We start from the raw sequence: 20,021 nt of genomic DNA on the forward strand, positions 1-20,021 counted from the left end.
CAGCAAAGTCAATGGGAAAGCCAGATTCACTTAACAAACCTGTTGCTAACTTCACAGCGGCAGTGATTCACTTTAACAACTGTGGCAAGGAAGGTTGCAAAATGGGGTGAAATTCACTGGACAGATGCCTCGCTCAGCCACATAAATTTTGGTCTCAACTGTGGTCGCAAGTCAAGGACTAGTTCTATAAAAGTAAAGTTTCCCTTCGCCAGTCGTTCCTGATTCTAGGGGGCGGTGCTCATCTCCGTTTCAAAGCCGAAGAGCCAGCGCTGTCCGAAGATGTCTCCGTGGTCATGTAGCCAGCATAACTAAACACCGAAGACGCACAGAACGCTGTTACTTTCCCACCAAAGGTGGTCCCTATTTTTCTACTTGCATTTTTTACCTGCTTTCGAACTGCTCGGTTGGCAGAAGCTGAGACAAGTAACGGGAGCTCACTCCATTACGCGGTGCTAGGGATTCGAACCACCAAACTGCCGACCTTTCTGATCAACAAGCTCAGGGTCTTATCCACTGACCCACCACGTCCTTTGTGTCTCTGTGTGTGTGTGTGCTTCAAAATCACGTATGATATGCCTATTGTTCGGCACAGGTTTCCCTTCCTCGGCTGTCGTTTGCAAACTATAATTACTCAATGGAGAAAGTTCACTAAGGGAAGGCTTCCTGTTATATTCTTAACTTTCCTGCTTAAACAAGGAGGAAAGAGAATTGCCCCCCAGGTGACTGTAAACTGACCGGCTCAGCTTGTACCCAGCTCTATTTTTATCAAGACAAAAGAAGCTGGAAATACTTTGCCAAGTTGTTTAAATCAGAATTTCCCAGACCTGCAGCAGTAGCAAAAAAAAGCCAATGCAATCAAGATCAAGGGAGGTTCTAATACCCCTCCATAAAGCCTTAGTAAGGCCACACCTAGAATCCTGCATCCAGTTTTGGTCACCACGCTATAAAAAAGATGTGGAGACTCTAGAAAGAGCACGGAGAAGAGCAACCAGGATGATTAGGGGCAGTAATGGTATCCTATGTTCTTCACTACTGGTTCGGTAGCGGGAGTGTGCCCGCATGCACAGAAGGTTGTGATGATGTCTGGGTGGATGGGGAGAGTCTCGTGTTGCCGCCACTACCAGTTCGACCAAAACGGTACAAACTAGCAGAATACCACCTCTTATTAGGGGACTGGAGGATGAAAGATACGATGAAAAGTTGTAGGGTGTGGCTAGTCTAGTGAAGAGAAGGACCAGGGGAGACAGGATAGCTGTCTTACAATATTTGAGGGGCTGCCACAGAGAGGAGGGTGTCAAGCTACTTTCCAAAGCACCTGAAGGCCAGACAAGGAACAATGGATGGAAAGGAGAGATTCAACCTAGAAATAAGGAGAAACTTTCTGACAGTGAGAACCATCAACCCATGGAACAGAAATTGCCTTCGGAAGTTGTGGGAGCTTCATCACTAGAAGCTTTCAAGAAGAGATTGGACTGCCATCTGTCAGAAATGGTGTAGGGTTGGACTAGATGACCTACAAGGTCCCTTCCAACTCTGTTAATCTGTAACCTGACCTGGGAAAACAAACCAGCATTGGGTAAAAGTGGTTTAGGGCACAACACATGAACTCCTGACCCAATCACAACAAGGACATTTAAATAGGCTTAAAAACGTTTTACTTTCATCAGAATAAGAGAACTTTTTTTATAGGAAAAGGTTTGGGATGCACCAGTTTAAATCCTGCAGGATTCTCTAGCAGTCTAGTTTTAAATTTTAATGGTTTTCTATTTATCTTTTTTATAATTTGTAAGATGCCTGGAGTTGCCATTAGGGAGATGGGTGGCGTATAAATTGATAAATACATAAAAAATAAATGTATAAATACATGAATGATAAATAAACCTCTGGCCCTTCCTCTCATCATGAAAAGGAATACATCTCTGAACTGTTCTTTTTTTCTCTGTATGTGTCCGACTGCTTTACACAATTTTTTTTGCTCAACACCACAGCAAGAGGGTTGCCATTAAACCCCTCCTCTTCCTAAAATCTAGCTCACCTGTTTTCCAAACCGTATAATTTACTTCTTTTCATAAAGTACTAAAACTAATATTGAGAAGAATTAAGTTTATTGCTTTCGGCCCTTCCCAACTGTTCCAGCTTCCCATGTAGCCCCTTGGGAAAATTAATGGCCCACCCCTGTTCTAAGGGGACTTGGGTCGAGAAAGATGAAGCTAGATAATGGGCATATTCTGAAAATGGCTTGTTTTTCTCTACCTAAAATGCATTTTCATACATTAGATCATCAATTAGGCATGGCTCACGATCTGGTGCGGTGGGAGCCATTTAATTCATTCATTTAGCGCTGTTTTTTTCCCCCCAGTTCAGGAACTGTCCATTTCAAGCAAGCCAACGCTAAAAAGTTTGAAATGAGCATCCATTAAAAATATAATCCATCCTCGTGTTATGCTTGTCACTCTCGCCTCTGCTCCATTATTCAAGATCCTCGTTTTTTTTTAAAAAAAACCAATTAAGGCTCCTGCTGATTAGTCAGGACAGGGCTGTGTTCATAGGCATTGGGGAAATATTCCATGAATTTAAAGCACCCAGATGAAGGGTTGAGGTATCTTTTCAGCTCTGTGTATAAGAGAGCAGGCGAGAGAAGGGGACTGAGGGACACTATTGCTACTAAGAGGGAAAGCAATTTGAAATGGAGACCAACTTTCATGAAAATAAGTCCTCTTCTTTCAGGGAAAAAGCAGGGGAGGAGAGGAGGCGAGGGGAGGGGAGAGGAGAAGGGAAGGGAAGAGAAGAGTTTCTTTATTGGCCAAGTATCATTGGACACATAAGGAATTTGTCTCCAGCGCATAAGCTCTCAGTGTACATACAAACAACAAGGTAATATAATCACAATGAGGATGCCAATAAGAGAAGATAATAGGAAAGATGAGAAGGATAATAGCAAAACAGCTCTATTCCATAGGTGAATATCCATAGACATAAGACAGTTGTCAACTCGCAAAGCATCCCTGGTCTGCTCTTGAATTGCCAAAGGAAAAGGCTGGGGGGGGGATATGGGAAATCAATGAAATGGCACCACAGCAAAAAGCAGATGAACATTCCAGACTTATCTCTCTCAAGGCCGTATCCTAGGATTACTTACAGGCTGGAGGGGAGTGAATTCTACAACCTGGGAAATTGCCCCACTGGCAATGTGATTGATGACACACCCTGGGTGGAGGGGGGGGGAACAGGATCATGATTGGGGTCGTAAATTACGTGGGGTCAGAGCTGGCTTCACTTGGGAACATGCCGACATGAAGCTCCTAATAAATAACTGGATTTCTTTTGAAACTTGGCTTGAGGCTCATGATTGATCTGACCCCACGTAATTTACAGCCCCAATCATGACCCTGTTTCCCCCCTCCCCCCAGGGTGTGTCATCCATCACATTGTGGGAATTAGGTGTTCACCAGAGTGATGGCCTGGGGGTAGAAACTGCCTTTGTGTCTTAGTTATTTTGGCATGTAATGCCCTATAGTGGCATCCCGAGGAGAGGAGTTGAAACAGTTTATATCCCTGATGTGAGGGGCTTACTTTCTCAGCCCTCTTTCTGAGCAGTATATAGGTCCTCAATGGAAGGCAGGCAGTGGGGTACATTTATTTCTCACTCTCTCCCCTGCCCCATTTCCCTTTGATTCTAGCACAATTGCTAAATTCCCACCAGAAAATCCAGCCATTCCTTCATGGCCAATGCAAAATAGATTCTAAAATCAACATTCACATACAGAGATCTTACTCCTTCCTGGCTGTTGCTAAGACCGTACTCGCTCAGGGGAGAGAGATGATTAGGCATACAGGGAGGTGCAATCCCAAATGATTTGGAGATGATATAAATACATGTAGTCCTTGACTTACAACCATTCATTTAGTGACCATTGAAAAAATAGACTTAGGAACATGCTTCCCCCCCCCATTTACGGCTGTTGTTGCATCCATATGGTTGCATGATCAACATTTGGACATTTGGCAACTGGCATTTATGACAGTGGAACTGTTCCAGGGTCATGTGACCACCTTTTGTCAATCATCCAAGCCACTTCTGACAAGCAAAGTCAATGGGGGAAGCCAGATTTGCTTAATGACTCAATTCAACCCAACCCAACCCAACTCAACCCAATGGAACTAAACTAAACTAAACTAAACTAAACTAAACTAAACTAAACTAAACTAAACTAAACTAAACTAAACTAAACTAAACTAAACTAAACTAAACTAAACTAAACTAAACAACTGCTCTGAGTCACTTAACTGTGGCAAGAAAAGAAAACTGGACAAAACTCACTTAACAACTATCTTGCTTATCAATGGAAATTTTGGGCCCAACTGTGGTCGTAAGGCAAGCACTACCCATAGTGTAAAATGATTTTCGCATCCTACCTGTCCACCTGGACTTCAACATCTCTCATGGACATCTTGGCTTCAGCGTTGCCATTGAGTTCCTTGCTGTCGCCCTTCAGAAGATCCAGAACGGGTTCAATCTCCTTGAGCAGTTCACTGTTCTCCAGGCTGCCATTCAGGCAATGGTCAGGAATATCTTGGTTTCCTTTCATGGTGTCCTTGGCCACGTTGCTGGCTACCATGCCGTTGATGTGCACCAGGTTTTCTCCCCCTTGCCCATTCTCCCGGGCACACCGGGAGCTGACGGAGCCCCCCATGCTCTGTTCTTCCCCCTGCGGTTTGTCTTTGGTGCGGATGCTGGGAGCAGAGGCCTGATCACCTACTGTTGGCGTCCCACACAGAGGTCTGGTGACTCGAATGGTCTTTGGCGTCCCGTCTCCAGCAAAGGTTGTCTCTAGGTGAGTGGTGAAACCCTCTGGGCCTCTTAAGATGAGAACAACGTAAGTTTCTGAAGCGATGCTTCTAAGGATTTCTAAGGCTGCGTCATAGTTCATATCAACCAGGGGCTTCCCATTGACCGCGAGGATAATATCACCCGTCTGAATAAGGCCACTTTGTTCTGCTGCCCCTCCTCGGATCAAGTCAGAGATGATCACGGGTGGCTTGTTGACGCGTTCCTTCACCAGGAACCCAAGGCCGCCCACTTTCCGCTTGAAGAGCCTCACCGAGATTACATTCGGCTGAATCTGTTGGACACTGAATACATTTTCTTCCATTGTAGTCCCGAAATCACCCAGAACAGGAACTCACAGTTTAGAGATGGACTCTCAAGTTAGTCCACGGCTGAGCCACCAGCCTCTAATGAGCAAGAGAGAGACAGAGTAGAAGGTTTAAATACCTGTTTGCAAGCTGTGAAAAGCCAGCCTTCTTTGGGGGAGTGTCACCTCTTGATAAAAGATAAATGCGTAGATCATGCAGCCATCTCTGAAGATCTGGCCCAGCTCATTTTCATTCCCTAGAAGGCAACAAAGCCATCCATCCTATATGAAATGAACGGATAGCCGCAATGAACATCTCTTGGCTCAACAGATGGCTGGAGAAGACGGTGCTCGCCAAGCATTCTTCGGTGTCTGAGGACATGGGATTTGCTTCACATCTTCTTTACCTACAGAGAGAGGGAGAGGGGGGAGTGAAAAATAAAAGCATCAGATTGGCTTAGACATTCGAGATGGGCAAAATATACTAAACCGGGAACATCCAAAATCTGTTGTGAAATTGTCACAAGTTTGTGGAGAGGTATAAGAAGACCTCATCCCCATGCGGTCTGCCTCTTGGTCCCAATTTTATTTTCAATTTGCATAACTTTAATATTTTGATTTTATCAACTCCCTGTATTACAATTTCTGCACAAGAACTGGAGGTTGCCCATGACTTCGGGTACCTCGGCTCAACTATTGCCGACAGTCTCTCTTTAGATACTGAGCTGAACAAATGTATTGGTAAAGAGGCCACCACAACAAGGACTACGGGAGACATGAAAGCAGAGTTCCAATATCTCAGGGGTTGCCCCAAAGAAGAGGGAGTCAAGCTATTTTCCAAGGCACTTGAGGGCAGGACAAGAAGCAATGGGTGGAAACTAATCAAGGAGAGAAGCAATTAAGGGGAAATTTCTTGACAGTGGGGACAATTAATCAGTGGAACAGAAGTTTCCTCCAGAAGTTGTGAATGCCCCAACATTGGAAGTCTTTAAGAAGATGTTGGATAGCCATTTGTCTGAAGCGGTGTAGGGTTTCCTAGGCAGGGGGTTGGACTAGAAGACCTCCAAGGTACCTTCCAACTCTGCTATTGTATTTGTATTTTCCAGGCTCACAAAGAGAGCATGGCTTAATAAGAAGCTGACGGAACATACAAGGATCCAGGTCTATAGAACCTGCGTCCGGAGCACACCCTTGTACTGCAGTGAGGCCGGGACCCTCTACGCACGACAGGAGAGAAAGTTGAACATCTTTCATGTGCGCTGTCTCTGATGTATTCTTGGCATCACCCGGCACGACAAAGTTCCAAACAGCGCAGTCTTGGAACGTGCTGGAATTTCTAGCAGGTATGCATTGCCGTGATGGCAAAACTATGGCATGCGTGCCAGAGGGGACACACAAAGAGTGCTCTGTGGGAACATGTGCCATCGCCAGCTGCTTTTCTTGTTTCCGGCACACACATGTATGCTAGCCAGCTGGTCTTCGCAGGCACCGGAACACCAGAAAACAACCTGAAAATGGCCCTAAAAATACCCTGAAAATGGCCTTTAAAACATCCTGAAAATGGCCTTTAAAACACCCTGAAAATGGCCCCAAAATGTCCTGAAAATGGCCCGAAAAACACCCTGAAAATGCCCCCAAAATGCCCTGAAAATGGCCTTAAAAACACCCTGGAAATGGCCCCCAAATTGCCTTGAAAATGGCCCTAAAATTCCCTGAAAAATGCCCCCCAAAATGCCTTGAAATGTAAGGTGACCAAACGTCCCACTTTTGGCGGGACAGTCCCGAGTTTTCACAATTTGTCCCGCATCCCGCGGCGTTTTAAAAAAGTCCTGATTTTTGGAAAGAATGCACAACAAGTAGTATCTCAGTTTCACTCCAAAGATTTTGAGAAATCCACCGGTGACTTCTCACTATGCTAGCTGAGAGTTAGAGGCCGCCTGAGCTGCTCCCTCCCATTGGCTGGTTGCTCGGGGCCACGCCCCTCCCCTTTTGCATCCCTATTGGCTGGCGGGCCTCTCCCAGCACCAGCAGCAGGGCAGCCTCCATCGGGCAGCGAGGAGAGCTGCGTGCGAGGCCGTTCGGCCAGCCCGCCCCGCGACTCCTGCTAGTGCTTGGGCTGGAAGGCTTCAGGCGGCCAGAGGGTGAAGATGAGGGCAGGCGAGAAGAAGGACCTGGACATGCTGGAAATGGCCCTAAAAACACCCTGAAAATGCCCCCCCAAATGCCTTGAAAAGAGCCCGAAAAACAGCCAAATACCAGGCTGCTTTTTGGGCTATTTTCAGGCAGTTTTGGGCTGGGTTTTTTTGCCATTTTCTGGTGTTCCGGTGCCTGTGAAGACGAGCTGGCTAGTGTACATGTGCATACCGGTCTTCGCAGGCACCGGAATGCCAGAAAACGCCCTGAAGACAGCCACGAAAAACGGCATGACAACGGCCCAAATAATGACCTGAAAATAGCCTGAAAAATGCCCCAAAACAGGCATGTCCGTCCGCCAGCCAGCTGGCCTTCAAATTTCTGGTGCTCTGGCATGCGTAAATGCACACACATGCACGGTTTGGCACTTGGTGTCAAAAAGGTTTGCCATCACTGCACTAGTGAACTAGCGACATCTACGTTGGCTTGGGCATGTTGCGAGAATGGCCGATGGTCGGATTCCAAAAGATCTCCTGTATGGAGAATTAGTGCAGGGAAAGCGCCCCAGAGGGAGACCACAGCTGCGATATAAGGATTTCTGCAACGGGGAATCTAAAGGCCTTGGGGATGGACATTAGCAGCTGGGGAACCTTGACCTCTGAACGTTCAGCTTGAAAGCTAAAGACGCAGCATGGCCTCCTCCAATTTGGAGAGATGCTTGTTCGGCAGGCTGAGGCCAGGAGGCCGTCCCGGAACCAGTAAAATCTTGGGGCTGGGCAGGGGACAGAATGTGTCTGCCCTCGGTGTGAAGGGGATTGCTGCTCCTGAATTGGCCTTTTTAGCCACACCAGATGCTGCATTAGGACCTCTTTCCAGAGCACGAGACCATCGTCTTCCGAGACTGAAGGATGCCAATACAATACAATATTTTCATTGTTTTTTTTCTATTTCTGCAATAGATTCCCCCCAGAATCGCCTCCTAAGAAAGACGAGCTGCTTAAAATGTGAATAGACAAACAAATAAATAAAATGGAGGACTCTGAGCCTCCAGTAATTTGGGCGGGAGACAAATGCTTGATTGCATCTCAGCCAGGTTCCACCATATGGAAAAGATTCAAAAATTCGTTATTTTTCATTTGATTAATATTGCTTATCATGGTGTTTTGTTTTCGTTTTTTTGTTTTTTACTATTTTTGAGGTCACTTTTAAGCTTTTGAGGTCAGTTTTGTAGGCTCAGCGGTGGGTATCAATAATTGCAATAAATAATAATTAGAATGAGCCTTGGAAAATAACAGTGGGATTTCAATGCAAAAACCTTGCGAGCTAATTAGCAGGTAACGTGTAACGAACAATAGGAAATCTGGGCCAACATAATGTTTGACTGAATAGGAGATGTGGTTATTAGTTTTCCCATTTAAAAGAAATGTACAAAGTTTGAGGCATGATTTGATTTGGGGGAAAATAACAGTAGAGGATTAAATTTAAAAAAGGTGGAATACAGAATAACAGGTTGTAAGGGACCTTGGAGGTCTTCTAGTCCAACCTCCTGCTTAGGCAGGAAACCCTACACCACTTCAGACAAATGGTTATCCAACATTGTCTTAAAAACTTCCAGTGTTGGAAGATTCACAACTTCTGGAGCCAAGTTGTTCCACTGGTTAATTGTCAGGAAATTTCTCCTTGGTTCTAAGTTGCTTATCTCCTTGATTTAGAATAGAATAGAATAGAATAGAATAACAGAGTTGGAAGGGACCTTGGAGGTCTTCTAGTCCAACCCCCTGCTTAGGCAGGAAACCCTACACCACTTCAGACAAATAGTTATGCAATCTCTTCTTAAAAACTTCCAGTGTTGGAAAATTCACAACTTCTGGAGGCAAGTTCTTCCACTGATTAATTCTTCTAATTGCCCGGATATTTCTCCTTAAAATTCGAGGCTGGATCTCTTTTTGATAATCTTCCATCTTTTGTCCTTGATGATACATTCCAATCTCTTACTCTATTTGCATTCTCCTTTTCTAGTCAATGTCATCAGGACATGGAACCTGTTGGTGAAACACCAGTCTGAAAATGTTGAAGCTCAGAGGACACCAAGAATCCATCACAGAAACAGCTCTTGGAGGGGTCTTTCTATCTACAACATGGATTTAATTAGGAATAGCTCAATAATCAAGAGCATTTGGGATGGGGTGGGGGGTGGGGAGAAACCTATATTGGGTTGGATGCATTCTTTCTACCATGAAGAAACTGTTGGAGTTCATCCCATCCACCTGTTCCCATGGAAGTTTCTTTCTTTTCCATGTTAACTTAGAGAGAGAGAGAGAAGCAGAGAGAGAGAGAGACAGAGAGAGAGAGAGAGAGAGAGAGAGAGAGAGACAAAAACAGAGACAGAAATAGAGAGAGACGAGGCAGACAGAGGGAGACACACACAGAGTGAGAGAGACACAAAGAGAGGCAGAGAGAGGAGAGAGAAAGAGAGGCAGACACAGAGAGAGACAGACAGACAGAAACACACACAGAGACAAAGAGAGAGAGAGAGAGGCAGAGAGAGGCAGAGAGAGGCACAGAGAAAGAGAGGCAGACAGAGAGAGACAGACAGATAGACAGACAGAGACACACACAGAGAGGCAAAGAGAGAGAGAGGCAGAGAGAGAAGAGACAGACAGATAGACAGACAAAGAGAGATGAGAGAAAGGCAGATAGAGAGAGACACACACACATACACACACAGAGAGACAGAGAGAGAGAATGAATAACTGTTCTCCTTCAAGGAAGCATGTTTTTACCTATTCCCTAACAATAGCTTCAGGCATATGGCCTCTTCTGAATAAAGAATCTTTCTTTCCCTGTCTTTTCCCTGACATCTGCTTGGTTTAAAAAAGAGGGAGAGAGAGAGAGGGAGAGAGAGAGAAAGAAAGTTTTCTAGCAATCTGACATGTGATGGTCTCTAATAGGGCTGCATCCTGAGCGAAAAGTGTTGACGAGCAAGTGTTTTTGATTTGTGGCTGGCTGACCCGTTCATTCCCACACTAGGCTGGCTGATCAGGAAGAATACCTGATCGATTTGCCCATTAATTGGAATGGCTTACAAGGCAGGTAAGCAGGAAGGAAGGCAGGAGGGACTTCTCTCTGGGTATTCAGGAGAAATTGGACCAACTATCTTGACGCCTATGGAAGGTGGCATCTATTCGGGAGGAGGATGTCAGGCAGACTTGAAGGAAGAGGGAGGGCTTTGGATGGTCAACTTGAGGGTGGGATCCTGGGTAATTCCTGTGTTCACATCAGACCTGCTACTGATGTGGACAGGAAGATGTTGCTCAATGGGGTGGAACTGGCATGGAATTCATTAGAACATCCTTTCTTAACCTCAGCAAATTTCAGCGGTGTGGACTTCGACTCCCAGAATTCCCCAGCCAACATCAAAAAAACAACAACCCTGAAACAGATCAACATTTGGCCAAACAAGCCCAGCCTGATAAAATATGTTTCAATTAATGAAGCCACAAAACAAAAGATAAATCAACAAATACATGAGAGGAGATTAAGACAAAAGACAAAAAATAAAGGGTGTGCGTTCCTGTGTGTATGTGTAATGTTTATTGGTGATCTTTCTTTTCATGATACATCTATCTATCTATCTATCTATCTATCTATCTATCTATCTATCTATCTATCTATCTAACATCTAGGATCTATCTATCTCTATCTCTTTCTATATCTATCATCTATCTATCTATATATCTATCTATCTATCTATCTATCTATCTATCTATCTATCTATCTATCATCTATCTATCTATCATCCATCTATCTCTATCTCTTTCTATATCTATCATCTATCATCTATCTATCTATCTATCCATCCATCCATCCATCTATCTATCTATCTATCTATCTATCTATCTATCTATCTATCTATCTAACATCTAGGATCTATCTATCTCTCTTTCTATATCTATCATCTATCTATCTATCTATCTATCTATCTATCTATCTATCTACCTACCTACCTACCTACCTACCTACCTACCTACCTACCTACCTATCATCCATCCATCCATCCATCCATCCATCCATCTATCTATCTATCTATCTATCTATCTATCTATCTATCTATCTATCTATCTGTCTATCATCTATCATCTATCATCTATCATCTATCATCTATCATCTATCATCTATCATCTATCTATCTAAATAGAATAGAATAGAATAGAATGAATAACAGAGTTGGAAGGGACCTTGGAGGTCTAGTCCAACCCCCTGCTTAGGCAGGAAACCCTACGCCAACATCTTCTTTAAAACTTCCAGTGTTGGGGGCATTCACAACTTCTGGAGGCAAGTTGTTCCACTGATTAATTGTTCTAACTGTCAGGAAATTTCTCCTTAGTTCTGAGTTGCTTCTCTCCTTGATTAGTTTACATATACACACACAGTGATCATGAAAAGAAGTCACCAATAAACATAATAATAATAGTAATAAAACTTTCAAATGTCTGTGCTTTGGAGAAGAGTAGAGAACATTCTGGTTTTTGAGGAAAAAGGGTGAAAGGAAACATTGCTACAGCAATCGTGTTTTAGTTTCCAAGGTTGAAAATCACAAATGTATACTTTTGGGGGTTTTAAATAAAGTACATTTCTTTATGATATGAGAAGTTTACGAATTGCTCTATCTTAAATCATAGTATGGCCCTAGTTTGTTTAATAACCACCATAAGGGGGTGGGGGTGGGGGAAACCCATGATTTCCCCATATTCTGCTACGGAGAAGTATAGTTTTCTTAATGCATAAATGAAAGTTAGATTTGCAAGCTTTATCACGCACCATCTGGAGTCATGCAACTTAATAGCCATGGGTAAATTTACCTATCATTTATTCAATAAAAGCAAGAGAGCAACTTTTCAGAGATGGGATTCAAAAGAGTTATTTCCCAGTTGCTTTGCTGCAGTCAGACTAAATTCAACATGAGCACAACAATGCAACAACGCAACAAGTTCAACACTAAATCTGCCCCAGATAACTTGGACCATTTTTGGCAACGTAATGACTCCAAGCTGATGATGTGCTTAACTCCACCCCTGCCTGCTGGCTCTGTCTGTTCTTCTCCTACAGTGACTCCTCAAAATGTGAATTTGAAAAATGTTGGTTCGCCTGATGTTGACTGGCTTTGAGTAAAAGCAGGACAACCTTCCACCATCTGGATTTCAGATAACTTCCAGAATTTGGAAGAGTTCTGCTTATCACGAAGTCCAATTTGGACATCCTGAAGTACGGGGTCGGAAGATAAGAGCCTCATTTCTAGAACTGGTTGAAAGCGAGATTGAGGTAAATCCCATGTGTGAAATAGACATTGGCAGATTTGATGCTCAATCAGTCTTCTATTTCCATATGAAAGAAGAAGCTGTCAACATTTAAAAAAAAATCCACTGACAAGTTTCCATAAAGAACTGAAGCTCCAAACCGTAAGGCTGGATGATATTATGGGAGGCGTATAATTTCCTACCATTTGTCAGTCAAATGTGAATTTAGACTCTAATAAGCAATCTTTGTTCTTTAAAAAAGAAAGACTTAATAAACTCACCTCACCCTTGCCAGTGATAGCATTCATCACACAATGCCCCAAAGGCATAAAAATGGTTTAAACAATTAAAAAAAATGTTCTTATCGGATTTGATGATTGCCTTGTTGTATTGCCAGAAGTTGCATCTAATATTTTGGGGAGAATTTTCTGAGCCACTGCTCTGGTTTCTTTCGTGAGAAAGAACAGTGGAAAAATGAAATTATTCACAGCAACAGGAATAAGAATGACAACTTAGAAGAGGCAGGAGGATTTTTTTTTTTTTTTTTTAGCAGTAGACTTATATACCGCTTCATAGGCCTTTCAGGCCTCTCTAAGCGGTTTACAGAGAGTCAGCATATTGCCCCCAACAATCTGGGTCCTCATTTTACCCACCTCGGAAGGATGGAAGGCTGAGTCAACCCTGAGCCGGTGAGATTTGAACCGCTGACCTGCTGATCTAGCAGTAGCCTGCAGTGCTGCATTTAACCACTGCGCCACCTTGGCTCTGGGTTTCAGATGGGAAATCTTGGTGGTTTGCAAACCAGAGTTTATGCCTGGTCCATCCCAAGCTGACTGTAACTTATTAAAGAAAGCAAAATGACTTAGCACAAAATGAAAACCAAACTTACATTGTACATAATTCACACAAGACAAACTGCCAGGGCAGCTGTGAGTCATATATATGCTCCTGGATAATAGTGACAACTATTAGCTGGGTGGCAATTAATTAATGTTTGCAGTTCACATTCATCACTTCCACTTATTTCACACAACTTTCCAGTACAGTTGCAAGCAAGTTTAGAAAGAAAGGAAGAAAGGAAGGAAGAAGGAAGGAAGGAAGGGAAGGAAAGAGAAGAGAGTGGGAGGAAAAAAGGAAGAGGGGGAGGGAGGGAGGGAGAAAGAAAAAAGAAGGAAGGAAGGAAGGAGAAGAGAGTGTGAGGAAGGAAGGAAGAGGGGGAGGGAGGGGGAAAGAAAAAAGAAGGAAGGAAGGAGAAGAGAGTGGGAGGAAGGAAGGAAGAGGGGGGAGGGAAGGTGAAAGAAAGAAAGAATAAATTATTGAATGAATGCTTGTACTCTGTAGTATTTCAGGTGGAGAGAAAAAATAAGTTTATGAGGTCTAAGATTTAAAAATGGAACCAATAAAAAACATTTTAAAAAATGGTATTTAAACCTTTTTTAAATGCTCCTAGCTCTTCATGCAATCATTTTAGTTCCCTGACATTCCTTTGAAACTAACTACATGCAAGTAACTGGACTGCACCACATACTCCTGAATTTATTTATTTATTGTTATCGTACTGAAGTGGTGAGGGTGGGGCAGAGCTGAGCTGGATCACTTGGTGAGTTGACTATTCTTCTTAACTGACTGAAAAAAACAAAAAACCTAGATTGACACATTGCCTTAAGCCAGGGGGTCTCCTGACTTGGCAACTTTAAGACTTGCAGACTTCAACTCCCGGAATCTGGATTTTTAGCTGGCTTTTTTCACAGCCTAAGCCAAAAACGCCATCTATTGTATGCAATGACAAATCCAGGCAAAAGTTCTTTAACTAATCGGCTTGAAAGTTCTACAAACAGCCATTTGTTCGATAATTATCAAACGAATGGTTGGTGAACATGATGCAACTTGTAGAGCTGGCTAGAATAGAATAGAATAGAATAGAATAGAGTAACAGAGTTGGAAGGAACCTTGGAGATCTTCTAGTCCATCCCCCTGCTTAGGCAGGAAACCCTAAGAAGAATAAGAATAGGATGAGGATAGAGTAGAGTAGAGTAGAGTAGAGTAGAGTAGACTCAAAACAGGAAAGAATAGACTAGACTCGAAATTAAAGAATAGAATAGAATAGAATAGAAATGGGAAAGAATAGGATAGAATAGAATAACAGTTGGAAGGAACCTTGGAGGTCTTCTAGTCCAACTGCTCAGACAGAAAACCCTGTACCATTTCAAACAAATCCTTGTCCAATCTCTTCTTAAAAACTTCCAGCGTTGGAGAATTCCCAAGTTTGGGAGGCAAGATGTTCTACTGGTTAATTGTTCCTAACTGTAATTAACTGATTTGAGCAGGGCAAAAAATAATATTTGCATTTATGGCTGAAGGGAAACCATTTGTAGACATCTTGCATTAAACAGGAAAAAAATGCAATTATAATTTATGGTTGTGATGATTAGGAAAAAAATAGATAGCAGAAAAAAAGTGAGCTTTTTCTGTAATTGTAGATTAAGAGATAATTTACAAAGTATGCTCCCCTCTCCCCTCAATAGCATTTGGTTTGATTTAATTTATTCTGGACAGTAATAAGCAGAAGCTGGTTTTTAATTTCCTTTTACTTTACCAAATGCTTTCATATGTCATAAACAAACATCCTTAGCCTGCTGTGTTTATTCTGGAAATGAAAGTTGTAAATTGATGGCGAGAAGGGGGTGAAAGTACTAATTACCTTAGGCTGCACTCTGGGGATTTAAAATGCTTTAACATGGGATTGAGACTTTTGCAAGGAATTAAGGCCATGCCAGCCACCTCATCCCAAGTCAAGTTCAAGCATTAGAACGTAAACTATTATAACTTAGAAAGGATGACCGTTCAGGGTGCAAATTGCTTGCAGCTCTAATGTAATTCAGCTATACAACTGGATCTTGGAAAACCTCAAAATTGCAACCCTGAAATATTCAAAAGGAGATCTGCAAAAGTGCTAGAGGGAAAAGAAAGATGTCGAAAGTACAGAGCACTTTTTTTTTAAACGGATCGTTCTCTCAGCCTCACCGCACAACTTAATTCTACAGGTAAATCGTCTCTCAATGACTTACTCGTTCAGGGACAGTTACGAGAGTGATGAAAAAGTAACTTTGCAGCCAAGCCTCGATTTTACAACCACTTTGCAAGTCTGTAAAGCAAAGGGAAGCCGAAATCAGATTGTTAAGTGCAATCATGGTTTCACTTAGCAACTGCTTCATTTAACAATCAAGTCACCACTCCCCATCGTGGTTGTTAAAAAAAAAAGAACTACCTGTAATTGTTAGTGCAGAATAACTTGTGACAGTCTGGAACCAAATGAATATTCTCAGAAGGAATGGTAAAACTCTAAGTGGGATTCTCTGGATGCAGGTTTGCCTAGAACAACCTGCGGCTCTGGAGCTGCATGTGGCTCTTTCATCCCTCTGCTGCGGTTCCCTGTCACCAGTCAGCACCACAATTTTCGGAGCTTCCGGTTTGCGGGGAGGTGGGGAAGCAGGGCATGCCAGAAGGAGACTCTAATGCAAGGGGCAGGTTTTCCAGTCAGCTCCACAATTGATAGGGCTTTCGGTTAGGACAGGAAAAAGAGGAAAAAGGACGCTATTCGGGGGTGTGGTGAGCATCCCTACAAGTTTGGAGACCCAATCGCCATTTCCGCTACCGGTTCCATCGAACCAGTGCGAACCAGTAGGAACTCACCTCTGAGTTGCAAGTCTGACACTTGGAAACATACAGAAGACCACTACAAATCTATCAGCCCTACCTCTCTCCCTGCCACAGAGATGGGATCGGACCGGTTCGGCCGAGTAGGTAGTAACTTGGCCTGCCATGCTCCCCAACTGATTCTCTGTAGGTGCCACCATCTTTTTTTTTGCTTCTGCACAGGCGCATTCCTCCCAAAGTCAACCTTTTCTCCTTTTCCCATCCATCTTATCACTCTAATGGCATCCGTTTTCACCAGCCAGATTTAAAATGCTCCCTATTGTCTCGCTTAATCAGTTTCCACGGGATTTATGCTGCCCGAGGCTGATGGATTTATGCCACTTTAATTTCTTCCTCTGCTTTTCTTTTTTTTTTCTTTTTTAAAAAAGACAGCAAACTGAACAGATCCAACAAAAAGAATCATCTAAATTTGAAAACGAGGATGGCAAAAGTGACCCCTAGATGGCCATCTGTCCTTCGGCCTGGTTTAAAAGAAACTCAAGAGATACGATGCCTTGGAGATTTATCCATAGTAAGGATGCTTTGACTTCTGTTTTTTTTTTAAAGTTCTATCTCCTGGTTTGGCCAGAATATGCACTTGGGCTGCGCTCAGCTTCAGAGATCTATTTTTCACGGATGTTTTTCTTATCAATCACTGTAATGAAAGAGTGGGAGGGTGATCCATGTCCAGGCCGGTTAATTTTCTTGTCAGTTCTGTAAGGCTGTCTCTTCCACCCTCTATAACTCACTACCCACCCAGGTTTCTCTTCTCTTCCCCTCCAATGTCTACCTAATTCCCTTTAGCAAAGGACCACATTACATTCCAGAGCATTGCAACCCATTCTCTATTAGTCACCGGCACATTTGAACTCTCTGGGTTTTTTTTTGTCCCAGGGTGCATCATACCCACTGCTTTGGGGTACGTCTAAATAAACTGGAAATGCTGCAAAGTAGATGTGAAGACTAAGCTATGATGCATTTTCATTTATGACTTTGTGTTATGTACCAGTCGAACTTATTGGATTACATAAGAATCTAATTTAACCAGCCAGAATTGTTGAGAGTCAAACAGCATACAGGATACTACTACTAACTACTACTACTACTACTACTACTACTACTACTACCACCACCACTGCTGCTACTACTACTACTACTACCACCACTACTACTACTTCTACTACTACTACTACTACTACTACTACTACTACTACTACTACTAATGACAGGCACCTGCCACATAACACCCAGGCGTAACAATTGTTGATAAGAAAGACAAAGGAATGTCTCACTTAGCAACAGAAATTTGGGGCTCAATTGTGGTTGTAAGTCAAAGACCACCTGTAAAAGTCAAAGACCACCTGTTGTCAGGCCTGCAGCCATATTTTCTGATGGATCTTAGGCATGCTGCACTTTCTATTATTCTACTATGCATTTTTCTATTGTGGGAAAATGGGATTGTACGGAGTTAGAGGATATGTAGTCATAGCAAAATTCTTTCTAGAAAGCCAAGGTCATCCTATGTCTTTGCACCTCTGGACCCTGACTGGAACTGGATGGGTGGAAGCTGCCAGCATGGCAGTGGGAGATTGGACCATGGGATGGACTTGTGGGTGTGGGGGCAAGATCTTGAACTTTCAATGGGTTGGGGAAAACCGGGAAGCCTTCAGATTCGGGTTTTCCCAGATGTGCCAACAAGGCTCCTTTAATAAATTGGAACTTTGAGGAATGCTTTGCCTCGGACTCTCATTTAATTTTGGATGCTATTTGGAGCTGTTTGAAATGCTATGTTGATATGCAGAATAGCTTGAGACAAGTTGAACTGCCCTTCAGATAGTTCTTGACTTACACCCACGCTTTTAGTATTTGAGAGGTGGCCACAAAGGGGAGGGGTAAACTTATTATCCAAAGCACCAGAGGGCAGGTTGGAAATTAATCAAAGAGAGAAGCAACCTGGAATTAATGAGAAACTTCCTAACCGTGAGGACAATTAACCAGTGGAACAGAAGTTGCCTTCAGAAATCGTGAACTTTTCATCACTGGACGCTTTTAAGAAGAGACTAGACAGTCACTTCTCTGAAATGGTATAGGTTCGTTCTCCTGCTTGAGCAGGAGGTTGGAATAGAAGACCTCCAAGGCCCCTCCCAGCTCTATTCTGATTAATATTGATTAATCCATTTAACAGATTGGAACAAAGTGGTGAAAATTACAAAATGCAAAGACCTACAAAGAGAAATACTGTGGCAAAAGCAATCAAAAGTACTACCAATAGTAATAGGATATCCCAAAACAGCTGAAGCACCACTTGAACACTCAGCATTGACAAACTCACAATCAGTCAATTGGAAAAGGCAGCTTTACACAGAATATCTTCCATCCTGCGATGATATTTGTAACACTGATGAACATCCAGACCTGCCTATCACAAGTCCTTGGAAAGGACTCGATAGGTAGACAAAAATGCCAAACCTGGTCTGGACATCTCACTGACTGTACAATGAACCAAAATGACAATCATCGGCATTGACAACATCCCCATCAGTCAATTGCAAAAGATAGATTTACTTGGAATAGCTGATACCCTGTGACAATACTTTTAGCACTATCAAATGACAACATTTGCCTTATCTCAGGCTCTTGGGAAGGACTTGAGAGTTGGATAAAAAGCCAACTCCAGTCTTAAACATCTGGCTGACTGTACGATGAACCAAAATAACAATCATTGGCATTGACAACATCCCCATTTGTCAATTGCAAAAGACAGATTCACTTGGAATAGCTGACGCCCTGTGGCAATGCTTTTAGCACTATCAAACAACAACATTTGCCTATCTCAGGTACTTGGGAAGGACTTGAGAGTTGGATAAAAAGCCAACTCCAGTCTTAAACATCTGGCTGACTATGTGATGAACCATTCAAGACACCAGGGTTTAAATATGCATGAATTTGAATAAATAATTGACTCCATCCCTAAGTTGAGATTCAGCTGGGAATTCTTTCTTTTTTTAAAGGTACATTTATTTCTAGCTGTGTTTCTGTATCTACAGAGAGATTTCAAAATTTCACCTGCATGTTAAGTGAGGGGAAGTTTGCAATCTGCATTCACCCTAGAAAGAAATGTTATGGAAATCATTTTAGCCAGGTTGGACTTTCTCGTAGAAAATGTGACTTGTTCTTAATAAGTAGAACGTAGAAGAAATTTGTTTTATTGGCATTTTAATCAGAATCGATCTAATTCACACATTCCTAGTCAACACACAAACTGGAATACAGTTTTTTGAGAGCGTATCATTTTTCAATTGCTACAAGTGCTTGTCACTTCAAAAAGGAAGGACATTCAGGAAAATGTGCATGAAAAAAAAAGGAAATGCCCATAAAAACCGTGCATGGGAAAACTTTACACAAAGCTGGAGAAATATTAGGGGAAAGCACCAACAAATATTTGAATATTAGGAGAAACAGACACAAAAAGCATGCTGCTTCTTGTACCCGCCGACTGATGCAGAGATCAGATGAAATGGTGTTAAAAAACGGAAATGGGATAAATGGAATTCATTTTAAATTCATCAATTTGTATAGAGCTACTATCAAAAGGGAGGGACGTGGTGGCTCAGAGGCTAAGACGCTGAGCTTGTCAATCAGAAAGGCTGGCAGTTCGGCGGGTCGAATCCCTAGCACTGCGTAATGGAGTGAGCTCCTGTTACTTGTTCCAGCTTCTGCCAACCTAGCAGTTCGAAAGCACATAAAAAATGCAAGTAGA

The 20,021-nt window shown here is 42.7% G+C and overlaps 1 protein-coding gene across 1 annotated transcript in view; it reads right to left on the reverse strand.

Annotated features, from left to right (window-relative positions):
• NOS1 (nitric oxide synthase 1) overlaps window positions 1–5,404 on the reverse strand; it is an 83,044-nt gene extending 77,640 nt beyond the window's left edge. Inside the window, 1 exon segment of the mRNA XM_032230122.1 lies at window positions 4,417–5,404. Coding sequence (XP_032086013.1) covers window positions 4,417–5,153 — 737 coding nt within the window. The 5' untranslated portion in view covers window positions 5,154–5,404.
• Between the last annotated feature and the right edge of the window lie 14,617 nt (window positions 5,405–20,021).

Source organism: Thamnophis elegans, chromosome 13, assembly GCF_009769535.1.
Source record: "Thamnophis elegans isolate rThaEle1 chromosome 13, rThaEle1.pri, whole genome shotgun sequence".
In the NCBI taxonomy this organism is placed as follows: Eukaryota; Metazoa; Chordata; class Lepidosauria; order Squamata; family Colubridae; genus Thamnophis; species Thamnophis elegans.